We start from the raw sequence: 14,013 nt of genomic DNA, 5'->3' as shown, positions 1-14,013 counted from the left end.
CCTGGGAACCTCCATATGCCATGGGAGCAGCCCTAGAAAAGGCAAAAAGACAAAAAAAAATAGAGCTACCATATAATCCAGCAATCCCCACTCCTGGACATGTATCTGAAGAAAAATATAATTCAAAAAGATACAGGCACCCCAATGTTCATTTGTTCATAGCAGCACTATTTACAATAGCCAAGACATGGGAGCAACCTAAGTCTCCATCAACAGATAAATGGATAAAGAAGATCTGGTACATAGGCACGGGGACACACACACACACACACACACAACTGGAATATTAGCCCTAAAAAAGAATGAAATAATGCCATTTACAGCAGCAACATGGATGGACCTAGAAACTATCAAACTAAGTGAAGTAAACCTGACAGAGAAAGATAAGCATCGTATTCTATAACTTATATATGAACTCTAAAAAAAAAGTGTACAAACGAAGTTATTTACAAAACAGAAATATACTTACAGACATAAAAAACAGGAGTTCCCGTCGTGGCGCAGTGGTTAACGAATCCAACTAGGAACCAGGAGGTTGCGGGTTCGGTCCCTGCCCTTGCTCAGTGGGTTAATGATCCGGCGTTGCCATGAGCTGTGGTGTAGGTTGCAGACGTGGCTCGGATCCTGCGTTGCTGTGGCTCTGGCATAGGCCTGTGGCTACAGCTCCGATTCGACCCCTAGCCTGGGAACCTCCATATGCCGTGGGAGCAGCCCTAAGAAATAGCAAAAAAAAGACAAAAAACAAACAAACAAAAAAAACAGACATAAAAAACAAACTTTCAGTTACCAAAGGGGAGGGGGGAAGAGGGATAAATTAGGAGATTGGGATTGCAATATACACACTACTATATATAAAATCTATAACCAACAAGGAACTACTACACAACCCAAGGAACTATAGTCAATATCTTGTCATAACCTATAACAGAAGAGAATATAAATAAAGAAGAGAATATAAATATAAATAAAGAGAATATATATACACAGTTATATATACACACACACACGTATATATCTGAATCACTTTACACCTGAAACAAACAGAGCACTGTAAGTCATCTATATTTCAATAAAAATTTCTAAAAAAGGAAAAATCATCAAACCTCAAGAGGAAAAACAAAAACAATAAATGAACAGAGAACAACAAAATCAAGGATTTGGAAGTCAGGGATTAAAACAATAAGTACATACTTATCAATAATTACTTTGAATGTCAATGGACTAAATGTTCTCATCGAAAGATACACAGGGTCAGATTGGATAAATAAAAAAAAAAAAGAACCTACAACATACTGCCTACAAGAGATTCATTTCAGGGTGAAAGACACATACGGACTGAAAGTGAAGAGATGAAAAAATATATTTCATGGAAAGGAAAATACAAGAAAGCAGTGATATAAATATTCATATCAGACAAAATACGGTTTAAAACAAGTCTATAACAAAGGGCAAAGAAGGGCAGTATATAATGGTAAAGGGATCAGTAAAAGAAGAGGATATTATACACACTGACATAAATGTACCAAGTACAGAAACACCTAAATATATAAAGGAAATACTATCAGACATAAAGGAGAAAATTGGAAAAAATATAATAATAGTAGGGGACTTTAACACCCCCATTGACAGCAATGAACAGATCGTCCAGACAGAAAATCAATAAGGAAAGAGAGGTCCTAAATGACACAACAGAAAACTTGGACTTAATTGATATCTACAGGACATTACATTCCCTAAAACCAGAACACACATTCTTTTTAAGCACACATGGAATATTCTCTAGGATGGGTCACAAAACAAGCCTCAAAAATTTAAAGAAACAAAAATTATTTCAAGTTTCTTTTTGGGCCACTGTGGTATGAAATTAGAAATAAACTACAGAAAGGAAGATAGGAAAAGAAGAAACACATGGCGACTAAACAATGTGCTACTAAAAAAAACCAATGGTTCAATGATAAAAGCAAAGAAAAAACAAGAAAATACTTGAGACAAATGAAAAGGAAAACACAACTTTACAAAATCTATGGGATATAGTTAAAGCAGTTCTAAGAGGGAAGGTCATAGTGGCACAGGCCTTTCTTAAGAAAAAAGAAAAATCTCTATTAAACTAGCTTACCACCTAAAAGAATTAGAAAAAGAACAAACAAGACCCAAAGTCAGAAGAAGGAAAGAAATAATAAAAACCAGAGAGGAAATAAAGAGGGAGTTAAAAAACAGACAAGATCAATAAAACCAAGACCTAATATTTTGAAAAGAGAAACAAAATTGACAGACTTCTAGCCAGGCTCACCAAGAAAAAAAGAGAAGATCCCCAATAAAGAAAATAAGGAATGAACGAAGAGAAATAACAACTGATACCTCAGAAACACCAAAAAATCATAAGGGAACACTATAAACAATTATATGCCAAGAAATTGGATAACCTAAAAGAAATGGACAAGTTTCTAGAAACAAACAGCCTCCCAAAATTGAGTAAAAAGGAAATTAATAATTTGAACAGATTAATCACTAAAGAGAAATAGGAACATGTAACAAAAAATACTCCCCACAGATAAAAGTCCAGGACTGGACTGCTTTACTAGGGAATTCTACAAAACAAAGAACTTACAGCTATTCTCTAACTGTTCCACACAGCTGAAGAGGAAGAAATACTCCCAAACTTACTCTATAGGGCACCATCACCCTGATACAAAAACTAGATAAGGATACTACCAAAAAATAAAATTACAGACTAATAATATGCCATGTGTGCAGCCAAAAAGGAAAAAAAAAAATTTACAGACCAGTATCTTTGATGAATATAGCTGCAAAAAATCCTCAACGAAATATTTGCAAGTCGAATCCAATAATACTTATGTTTTTATAAAGGCTTATTATACACAAGGATGAAGCTGGATTCAGTTCAGGGTCACAAGGATGAGTGAACAATTTATAGTCTTAGCAGCAGTTTATGACACTTCCTGTTGCTCCACATTCTCTCTCTAATATTCGGTGTCAGCCTTCAATTTTAGCCATTTAGATATGGATATAGTGGTAGCTTGCATTTTAGATTCACATTTTAGTGATGATTTCAGAGGTTAAGCACCTTTTCATAGGCTTAATTGGTAATTTCAATTATATTAATATCCTCTTTTGAAAAGTGTCTATTTAGGAGTCCTGTCCATTTTCTATCTTTCTCTTATTGAAAGAGGTATTTTAAAATTTAAGTGATATTTCCTTTTAAATTTATTGACCATGTTTTACCATGTGGCCCCTGTGATCCTGGTCATAATTTCTTGGTTAGGAAAGAAAATTAACCCAACATGGGCCAATAAAACTCTTTACCAAGGAAGGTAGGATTCAAAACAGCCTTTCCTCAGGAGTTCCTGTTGTGGCACAGCAGAAACAAATCTGACTAGTATCCATGAGGATGTGGGTGTGATCCCCGGCCTCACTCAGTGGGTTGCAGATTGAGCTTTGCTGTGAGCTGTGGTGTAGGTTATAGACAAGGCTCAGATCCTGCATTGCTGTGGCTGTGTTGTAGGCCAGCAGCTGCATCTCCAATTCAGTCCCTAGCCTGGGAACGCCTATATGCCACAGGTGCGGCCCTAAAAATTTTAGACAAAAAAAAAATTTTTTTTTAAAAAAAACTAAAACAGCCTTTCCTCTTTTTGTGGCTAAAATTGAGATCCCATAAATTGGGAAGCTAATGAGATAATCTCTCTGCCGTGAGGAGAAAAAAGATAAGAAAATGGTTCATGGAGAAGCACAAGGCAATCGGAAGAGAACAAAGGTGCTTGGGGGACAGGAACTTACCCTCTGTCTGGATGTCCCCACCAGACCACTGTCCCTCAGAGTCTCCCAATTAGCCCAGTATCATTCTATTTGTCCCTTATTTGGCTTAAAACTGATCAAGTAGATTGCTTTATTGGTAGCTAAAAATACTTTAACAAAGACAATAAAATTTCTTAACAAAGGGACGCTTAGGGCCTGACCACACGAGCAATTTTGAAATCATGTCAAGGAAATAATTACAGAAATATCTCTCGAGCTGAAATCTAAGCAAACATATTATGAGAGAACCTAGGGAGACACTGTGGACTAATTATCAAAGAAGGAGACCTAGAAAATTCCTAATCAAGGAATCAAGTTTTAAAGCCAAAGATAATATATATATATATATATATTGTCTTTTTTGCTCTTTCTTGGGCCGCTCCCAGGGCATATGGAGGTTCCCAGGCTAGGGGTCTAATCGGAGCTGTAGCCGCGGGCCTACACCAGAGCCACAGCAATGCGGGATCCAAGCCATGTCTGCAACCTACACCATAGCTCACAGCAACGCCGGATCGTTAACCCACTGAGCAAGGGCAGGGATCGAACCTGCAACCTCATGGTTCCTAGTCGGATTTGTTAACCACTGCGCCACGATGGGAACTCCCAAAGATAATATTTTGAAGCCAGTTCACCTTAGTTTCATAATCAGTTATCACAATTTTAAAATTTTAGAAAAGGAAATTTTCTTGTTTTATGTCAAAATTCAACAAAACCTGATTTGAACTGAAATGAAGCTATTCATGGCCATAATTTATCCCATTTTGTAGAAAATACTCAGATTTCACTGCAGAAATATATACATATTTTAATTTTTATTAAACTAAAGTTTATCTACCTTCAATTTCTGTTGTATAGCAAAGTGACACAGCCACCCACACACACCCATTTTTTTTCATTTTCCTTCAGATTCTTACTGCAGAAGTGTTAATGCTTGGAGGGCAGGGTGCTGATGAATCCCCTAGGGGTGTTACATTATATACAATTCAGCATATACACTTAATTGCCTTTGTAAAATACAAACAAAATTACCTGAATTCTGAAACATAACTGGCACCAAGAATTTCATGTGGGGACAAGGGATCTATGTGTATACAAAAGCTGAGCAGTCTGGAGCTATTTCCAGTGTGTGTTTGAGATAAAGGTCCTTACACACTGGGGAACTATCTCTTTGCCAGATGCATATGAATTGTGACCATGGCTCTCATTCATTTTTTTTTCTTCACTGTTGTGCAACCTCTTGCACATCTTTGGGTCCCTCAAGGTTCTCCTGTCACTGACCAGAAGTCTGTGGCAGTGGCAAGCTCTGTATAAACTTGCCCTCATATAGGTGCTCCCTGACCTAGTCTGCCCTTGAGCCCACACACCAACACCTGCTTCCAGCTGGGGCTCCTCTGCTGTGTGGCCTTTGAGCATTCATTAGCTGGATGCACTGCATTCATTAGTTGGCATTCCATGGGGAGGAACTTTGTTTGGACCAATGGATGATGGGCACCAATGGGTAAATTCTCCCTCTTTCACCCATACAACCCCATAGACAGTCCTGTGACACATCTCATATTTCTTCTCAGACAACCCTATGGGATAGAGTGACCAGTGACCCAAAGGGCAGCTAGATAATGATTCATACTTGTTTTGACTCATTCCCTTCACTAGTCTGCTTCTCTGTCCCTTCTACTCTCTGAGATCATAACCCCCAGTGAAGAACCCACACACATAGCTTTCTCTCCAGAGAACCCAGGCTAAGTCAGTCACACCTAAAATTCTCAAAATAATAAAACTGTAATCTATAAGAATCAATATGAACTTTGGTCATGCATCCTATAAACCCTGTACATACCAATGTATCAGGCATTAACATAAGGCACTGGGTAGAGAAAAGCTTAGACGAAATGGACCATGGCCCTTGAATCTAGCTGGAGAGAGGGGTACCAGTTGGCGGAGTGGTAAACAAATAATTATAATAACATGTGAGTTCCATATTTAAGGCATGTCTGATCATGCAAAGTGCTGATGGGGACATAGTGCTGCTGGACCACCCAAACACTACTGTGGTTGTGCTGAGTACCACAGTCACTCCGGAAAACGGTGCAGCAGCTTCTTTTAAAGCTAAACACTCACCATATGATCTAGCAGTCCCACACTTAGATAACTACCCAAAAGAAATAAAAGCAAGTTCACACAAATCATATCCACGAATGTTTGGAGTAGCTCTACTCACAATTACCAAAAACTGGAAGCAACCCAAATGTCCTTCAATGGGCAAGTGAATAAACAAACTGTGGTACATCCGTACCATGGAAGACTATTCAGCAACAAAAAGAACTACTGATACCCACAGAAACAACTTGGATATGTCTGAAAGGCATTGTGCTGAGGGAGAGAAGACAGTCCCAGAGGCTGTCTGATTCAATGTATGACATTATCCAAAAGACAAAACTACAGTGATGGAAAACAGATCAAGAGTCACCAGGATTAAGGTGGAAGGTGATACAAAAGAATAACACAAATAAATTTCAGGGTGAAAGGAACTATTCTGTATTCTGATTATGGTGGCAGTGATATAAATATACATTTTTGTTAAAGTTCACAGATTTCTGAATTTGAAGAGAAAAATCAAATTTACTCTATGATAATTTTTTAAAAATAAGAAGGAAAAAGAGAATGAGAGTCACTATTGTGTTTAGGTTACGATGCTTAAATAAAAGAATGTTTTATAAGGTTCTTCCTGTGGCACAGAGGTTTAAAGATACAGCATTGTCTTTGTAGTGGCATGGGTTCGATCCACAGCCCGGCACAGTGAGTTGAAAGGATCTGGTATTGCTGCAGCTGTGGCATAGGATGCAGATGCAGCTCAGATTTAGTCCCTGGTCCAGGAACTTCCATATGCTGCCAAAAAAAAAATGTGTTATATGATGTCATGTTTTGTTACATGACATGACATGGTATTACATGACGCCACATCGTATTACATGATGTCGCATTTGTTACATGGTGTACCTCATATGACACCACCTCATCATATGCATTGGGTTATATGACATCTCACATTACATGATGCAGGTTGTGTTATGTGACATCACCTCATGTTATATGGCATCACACTGTTTTATGCTCAACTTACCGAGTGTATTATTTTCAAAACAGCATTTCACCAAAGATGAACGATCATATCTCTATCGTCTGAAGCCCTGGGGAGACCTTGCATTAATTTTGCCCCTGTTTCCAGTAAGAGAGCCACTATGTAACTCTAAGGAAACTGTATTTGGTTCAAAATATATGCTAATCAAACTTTTCTCCTAGTCAACTGAACTCTTTCCCATCATGCCGAATACACAATTATACAAATTATGTGTTCCAGGATCCTTAGATAAAGTCATTTGTACACAATCCTAACTGAAAACACCAGATTTAAAAGCAGAAACAAAATAAGCCCTCATTCCCAGATGCAACAAACACATAAAAAGAGATATGACATCTCAGCAAAAAGCACAGACTTCTCAGACTAAAATGAAAAGTTTCATGGAAATCAAGATATTTGAAAGCCTATATATATGGTTAAAGAGGTGACTTTAAATTTTAAAAGTAATGTTATTTCTACAAAGACAACTGCCAAATGCTAACAAAACTACATGCAAACTCCCAGATATTTTTTTAGTTTTAGTCACTGACATGGAGAACAGACTTGTGGTTGCCAAGCAGGAGGGGGAGGGAGTGGGAGGGAGTGGGAGTTTGGGGTTAGAACAAGTGTAAACTATTACATTTAGAATGGATACACAATAAGGTCCCACTGCACAGCACAGGGAAGCATTTCCAGTCTCTTGGGATAGACCATGATGGAAGATAAAATAAGAAAGGAAATGTAGATACATGTATGACTGGGTCACTTTGCTGTACAGCAGAAATTGACACAACATTGTAAATCAACTATACTTTAATAAAAAAAATTTAAATACATAAAATGCATGACATGTTCTTTTAAAGTGGAATTTCAAATAAAATTAGAAACAAAATAATCTGTGAACACCCAAAAGAATTAGCTAATGGAACCCCTTTACCCACAAAACACAGTTTTATTATATTGTTTAATCTTTAGAAATATAAAGATTTCTAGTGGCAGCCAAGAACCAAAGAAGCAATGTTGCAATTCAAATAACTAAGCCCGCTCGTGTTATCCATCTGTTTTACACAGGCAAGAGGCTTTGCTTTCTACAGGAGTTACATTCTTCAAGTGTTGCAGTAAATTGAATTTCTATAAAAAAGATATCCAAAACATCTTAGCAGTGCTCACTTTTAAAGGAAAACCATACATAAAGCTTCTGGTTAAAGAAAATACTCCTTGACACCACCTCAAATTTAACTGTCTCATAAATCTATACTTTCACGTGAGGTGGGTTTTGAAAGGGGGTTAATTTTGTTTTAAATAATGACACCAATAGAAAGAATTATTAGTAAGTTAATAAGAAAGATCTAAGAAACATGGAAAATATTGGTGGAGAGTGGAAGAATGGTGAACTTAAAAAGATATCTGGTGAGCTCATTCTGCAAGATGGCCACATCTCAGGCAGGGATGGGCTATGCAACTCAGACCTTGAGAAAGTACAAAGTGAGAGATGTAAGAGAGGGAGAGCAAGAGAAGAGAAACCCGGGGGGCAGGTGGGAGAATGGAGTTCTGCTGCATAGGGAAAATAGATGCACCACCGAGTTAGGAGAAGACCAGTGTAGACTTCTTCTAGTTCTCTGGCCCTTTCACTAACAGTCTCATTTAATAATGATTAGGTCAGCTTGCACAAACCTCGGACTGTGGCCTTGCTGATATGACCTCTCAGCTCTTTCTGGGGATGCTTCTCAGGTAACAGTTAGAAGATCTGATTTTCAAGTATGATAGAGATGATTCCATCCATCCTGCTCTCTTTCACTTTTGATGCTAAACTCTGGAGGGGCTGAGGACCCATGCCCCTGAGATGTAATTCGCTCTCTCCCTCTCCTCCAGAAAACTATCCCTCTCAGCCCTCCTCACTAGTGTCTGGGGACAGGCTTTGAAACCTCCCCTTCCAAGATACCCAAAACTCTGATATCACTTGAAAAGATAACCCCAAATAAGACTCACCGAGATCAAGATGAACACCAGGAACAAAGGAATTGAGAAAGAACATGAAGATGACCAATCCCAGTATAGTCACGCATTTGGTGAGCAGAGTCCTGTCTGATATCCTGTGCTGGGAGAGAGGAGAACACGACTCAGTACTCAGCATGGTCTGATTCCCATGATGCATCCACCACCCTACATGATCTAAATCACTACAAATTTCTCCTGATAACAAAAATAGAATGTCTTCAGCTTGTCTTTTTTTTTTTTTTTTGGTCTCTTTGCCATTTCTTGGGCCGCTCCCGTGGCATATGGAGGTTCCCAGGATAGGGGTCGAATTGGAGCTGTAGCCGCCGGCCTACACCAGAGCCATAGCAACACGGGATCTGAGCTGCGTCTGCAACCTACACCACAGCTCACGACAACGCCAGAACTTTAACCTACTGAGCAAGGACAGGGATCGAACCCACAACCCCATGGTTCCTACTCGGATTCGTTAACCACTGAGCCACGACAGGAACTCCAGCTTGTCCTTTATTTTAAGGCTGAACCCATGGCATATGGACGTTCCCAGGCTAGGTGCTAAACTGGCCTATGCCACAGCCACAGCCACAGCAATGTGGGATCCGAGCCGCATCTGCGAAGGACACCACAGGTCATGGCAACGCCAGATCCTTAACCCACTGAGCAGGGCCAGGGATTGAACCCACATCCTCATGGATACTAGTTGGGTTCATTACTGCTGAGCCACATCTTCAACTTGAAAGAAGGTGATAAGATAATGTGTTACAAGGAAATCTACAGATTCAAGATGACAGTATTCAAAATCTTGAAATCAAAGACTATGAAAAATAAATACATTTAAAAAATAGTACAGTCCTTTTCTATGACACCTGACTAAACAGACTTTTGATATGACACAGAGATACTAAGCTGTTCCCAGACCCATTGCCAATATTAGAGGAAACGTTGGCAAAGCCAACACAGAGCCAACACATAACCTCCAGGAACCTGGCCCTTGAAGACATCCATTTTCAAGGGTACTGTGTGTTCAGAGCATTTTCCTCTATCATGCAAATTCCTGCTCACATGGGACTGAAGTTAAAATGTTCTTACAATACACATGACTTCTGTTGAAGGCACTTAGCTATCCCCTGGTCATCAGAGGACACCCATGGAACCCTCCCCCAGGCATTTGGGGGTAAGGAGAGGTGCTCTGCAGCACCTTCATTAAACTTGGAGTTGCAGACCCCCTTCCAGTGGCCTGAGCCACAGGGAAAGTTCCCCAAAGGGTGCTGTACTCTGAGGGCCATAGCTGTGTGGGCCAGGGCAGGGAGCAAGGTCAGACAAGCTCACACAGATGCCTGTCCTAAGAGGACACTAACCAGGTTAACGAGGTCTAACTGCAAACATAGATAAGGCTATAAATATAGACTTAGGTACAGATACAAGTAGATATGAACAAAGACAGTGGTGCTATGGGTAAGATATGGGTCTAGATGAAGAAAGAGATGTAGACATAGACACAGAGGTGGGTGTAGATAGGGGTAAAAATAAGGATATAGACATAGATGAGGACGTAAGTATGGGACAAGGTATAGAGACAGAGACAGATTTTCTTTCTTGGTCACACAGTTAAAGCTACTGACATAAAAACCACAAGCACATCCCTCTGTGTCACTGTGGCTCTGGCTGCCGTACCTAGCCCACTGTGCACAGCCATGGAGGCTGCCTCCAAAGCACCTATCCTCCTTCCCTGCCCACTGTCTAGGTTCACAGCCTAGACGGCCCCCACTCATCTTCCCCTCCCCTTCCAAGGAAGGCCAGTTTTGCTAGATAAGTCTGTGATGGAGAATGAGGAGGAGAGGGGTTTGGCACCTCACTGGGTGGAGGCAGGACACGCCTTCCTTGCAGCCAGGTTAATCTTTGAGTCTGGGTATTCCTGTGGCCAACTCCAGGACTGGAAAGAGAGGGAGCAGGCAGGTCAAAGAACAAATCCATGGCACCAGGTGGTATAAAATGATCTGAAATTTGTGCTTATTTGTTATTTTGGGGTGGCTGTCAAATGCTCTCCTTTGGTTATCTGGGGTTACCATGGTGAGAAGCCTGAGGTACAATACAAGGACAGTGCCCAGCCCCTTCCACCTCTCCCCAGTCCTTGACCAGGTACACCAAGAGGTGCATAGTCTCTTCCCTAACCTGAAATCAGAACTACACAGTCTAGAAAAGAAGGTGAGGTCTGCATAAACTTGAGGCCCAGAAAAGCATCACAGCCACACCTGTCTTCCCTAACCCTGACCGTCTGAATGGGACAGAGGTTGGGAAAAGAGACCCAAAGAACATGTTCCTGACCAGGACCCCAATGTTTAAATTTCCTTTAGGGGGTGGGAATGTAAATTGGTACAACCACTATGGAAAACAGTATGGAGATAACTTAGAAAACTATATATATAATTCCATATGACCCAGCAATCCCACTCTTTGGCATATATCCAGATAAAACTTCCCTTGAAAAAGACACATGCACCCATATGTTCACTGCAGCACTATTCACAATAGCCAAGACATGGAAACAACCTAAATGTCCATCAACAGATGAATCAATTAAGAAGACAATGGAATACTACTCGGCCATAAGAATAAACAAAATAACACCATGTGCAGCAACATGGATGGAACTAGAGACTCATACTAAGTCAGAAAGAGAAAGACAAACACCTTATGATATAAGTTATATCTGGAATCTAATATATGGCACAAGTGAACCTTTCCACAGAAAAGAAACTCATGAACATGGATAACGGACTTGTGGTTGCCAAGAGGGAGTGGGATATACTGGGAATTTGAGGTTAATAGATGCAAACTGCTGCCTTTGGAATGGATAAGCAATGAGATCCTGCTGTATAGCACTGGGAACTATATTTGGTCACTTATGATGAAGCATGATAATGTGAGAAAAAGAATGTATATGTATGTGTGACTGGGTCACTTTGCTGTACAGTAGAAAATTGACAGAACACTGTAAGCCAGCTATAATGGGAAAAATCATTAAAAAAATAATAAATAAATAAATAAATTTCCTTTAGGGAAGGACAAAGTATCCCTATCATAATTAGAGAACAGTATTCAATCTCTCCCTAGGAAAGAAACTGCCCTGGTTTGAAATGACTTCTAGCCGATCTAGAGCAGAGCTGCCTTGGCTGGCAGAGGGGCACTATGTGTCCTCAAGTGGGCTGAGAAATTCTACCAAGGAAGGAAAATGAACAAAATAACACCAAAGGAGCTTTGGTGCCTGAAGTCAGAGCTATATGACAGAAGACACACAACCCAACTCTGCCCCAAAAGGTGTTCCATCTAAGCAGCAGATTCCCCTCCTATCTTGGCCTCCATCCCCACATCTGCACAATAGGAAGCACAGAGACCAGCCAACCTTCCCTTCAGCATGTTAACCACAGAACCTCTGCTGTACAATGAAGTGACTTAGTTATACATATATACATAGCCTTTCTTTTTCCAGATTCTTTACGGAACATTAAGAGTTAACTTTTCAATCTCTGGACAAAATGAGCCTACCATGTCTGGAAAATGTCCCCTTAACTCCTGAAAATAACCTACGTCTTATGCACAACTCCGGGAATAAAAGACAATTTTCAGTTGCAATGTGAAGCAAAGGGATCTCTCTTCTTCCAAAAGTAAGTCACAAATTCCTGAGAAAAGAAACCACAGTACCTTTTTCTGTAGCTCCTGGATATTGGTCTCCCAATTTTTATCTTCCTGGGAGATCTGTCTAAAAGAGGAAAGGGCAGACTCGTCATTTTCCTGATGGCATTGAGCAATGAGGCCAGCAGGGTGGCTGCTGGCAGCACACAGCATGGCCTGGACGCCAACCCCTGTGTGACGCCAGGTACAGCCACAGCGTGAGGCTGGCCTCGTCATTATGTATGGTTCCCTGGGGGAGCTGGGTTTGTGGACCGGGAAAGATGCTCACTGTGCATCCCCAAAGAAAAATATCCAGGAAATGACTGGAATGTTCAATGAGGCACTGCAAGCACAACTCAGGAAATGTCAGAACACTGGCCAAAATGTGAATGGGGGAAGAGAGCAAGCCATCTTTCTTGTTGTTTTCCTCTTCTCACTACTTACTTTTATGAATTTTTCCAAAATGATGTTATATTTACAATTTAATTAAAGGAAAAAAAAAGTAAAAGAAATTCCACTTGCTTTAGTGGTGATTTTATCAATTGGAAATTAACTTGGAAGCACTATGTGTGCTTCTTCCCCCACTTCACCCCTTAACCCCCCAACAGTACCTCCAAGTCATGGCACCCACTCATTTCCATTTCCATCTCAGTCACCTCCATTTATTTCAACTTACTTTTTTTTTTTTTTTTTTTTGGCCACAGCAACGGCATGCAGAAGATCCAGGACCAGGGGTTGAACTTACACCACAGCAGTGACTTGAGCCATAGCAGTGACAACACCATGTCCTTAACCCACTGAGCCACCAGGGAACTCCCTGCCTTTCTTTTTTAAACTTTCCTATCAGCTCATCTTTTCAGCTCTATCTCCTCCCTCTCCAATTAGGTAAAAGAAGCTGTGTGATGGAGAATTTAGTTCTAATAAGCACTCACGTGTCATAGTATCAAAGGAGGTTGACTACACAGCCAGAACTGACCATAAAGGAAATCACAGCAGACTCAGGAGAATGGTTCTGAAGACAATTTTTAAAAATAAAATGCAGAAACAAGACCCACAGAGCTAGCACATGCCTTAGATCACCCTCATTCCTATCTTCTGCTCATGACTGAGGGGTCTCACAAAGCCATTGCCCTCTTGGGGCCTCAGTTTCCCTTTCTGTAATCAACATAGGATGAGCTGATGAAAACTTGGTGACTCTCTGAGCCCACATATTTCTTCACAATTGTAACCCTGAGATACACTGCCTATGTCTTTAACACCCACACTAGATGGAGCATGTTGAAACTTGAAGGTCAGTAGATTAAATACATTTGGGGAAATTTACTACTGCATCTTTAATTTACAACCTTTCTCCATTTAAGATCTGTTGTTGAAGTTGGCCACTCTGTCCCCAGCTTGCAACTCAGGGCCCTCCT

The 14,013-nt window shown here is 40.3% G+C and overlaps 1 protein-coding gene across 11 annotated transcripts in view; it reads right to left on the bottom strand.

The window, feature by feature from the left end:
• The window catches only part of OCA2 (OCA2 melanosomal transmembrane protein), a 193,714-nt gene that overhangs the window by 66,766 nt on the left and 112,935 nt on the right, over positions 1–14,013 (bottom strand). For 9 of the 11 annotated variants that reach the window (XM_047772579.1, XM_047772573.1, XM_047772577.1 and 6 more), the window contains 2 exons: positions 12,629–12,686; positions 8,921–9,029 (listed from right to left, as the gene is read on the bottom strand). In XM_047772579.1, the coding sequence (XP_047628535.1) occupies positions 8,921–9,029; positions 12,629–12,686 (167 nt within the window). Of the gene's footprint in view, positions 1–8,920; positions 9,030–10,777; positions 10,860–12,628; positions 12,687–14,013 lie in introns of those variants that run through there. The other 2 variants (XM_047772582.1, XM_047772580.1) reach the window with 2 other exon arrangements.

Source organism: Phacochoerus africanus, chromosome 3 (assembly GCF_016906955.1).
Source record: "Phacochoerus africanus isolate WHEZ1 chromosome 3, ROS_Pafr_v1, whole genome shotgun sequence".
NCBI lineage: Eukaryota > Metazoa > Chordata > Mammalia > Artiodactyla > Suidae > Phacochoerus > Phacochoerus africanus.
This window is presented reverse-complemented; position numbering and strand designations above follow the sequence as displayed.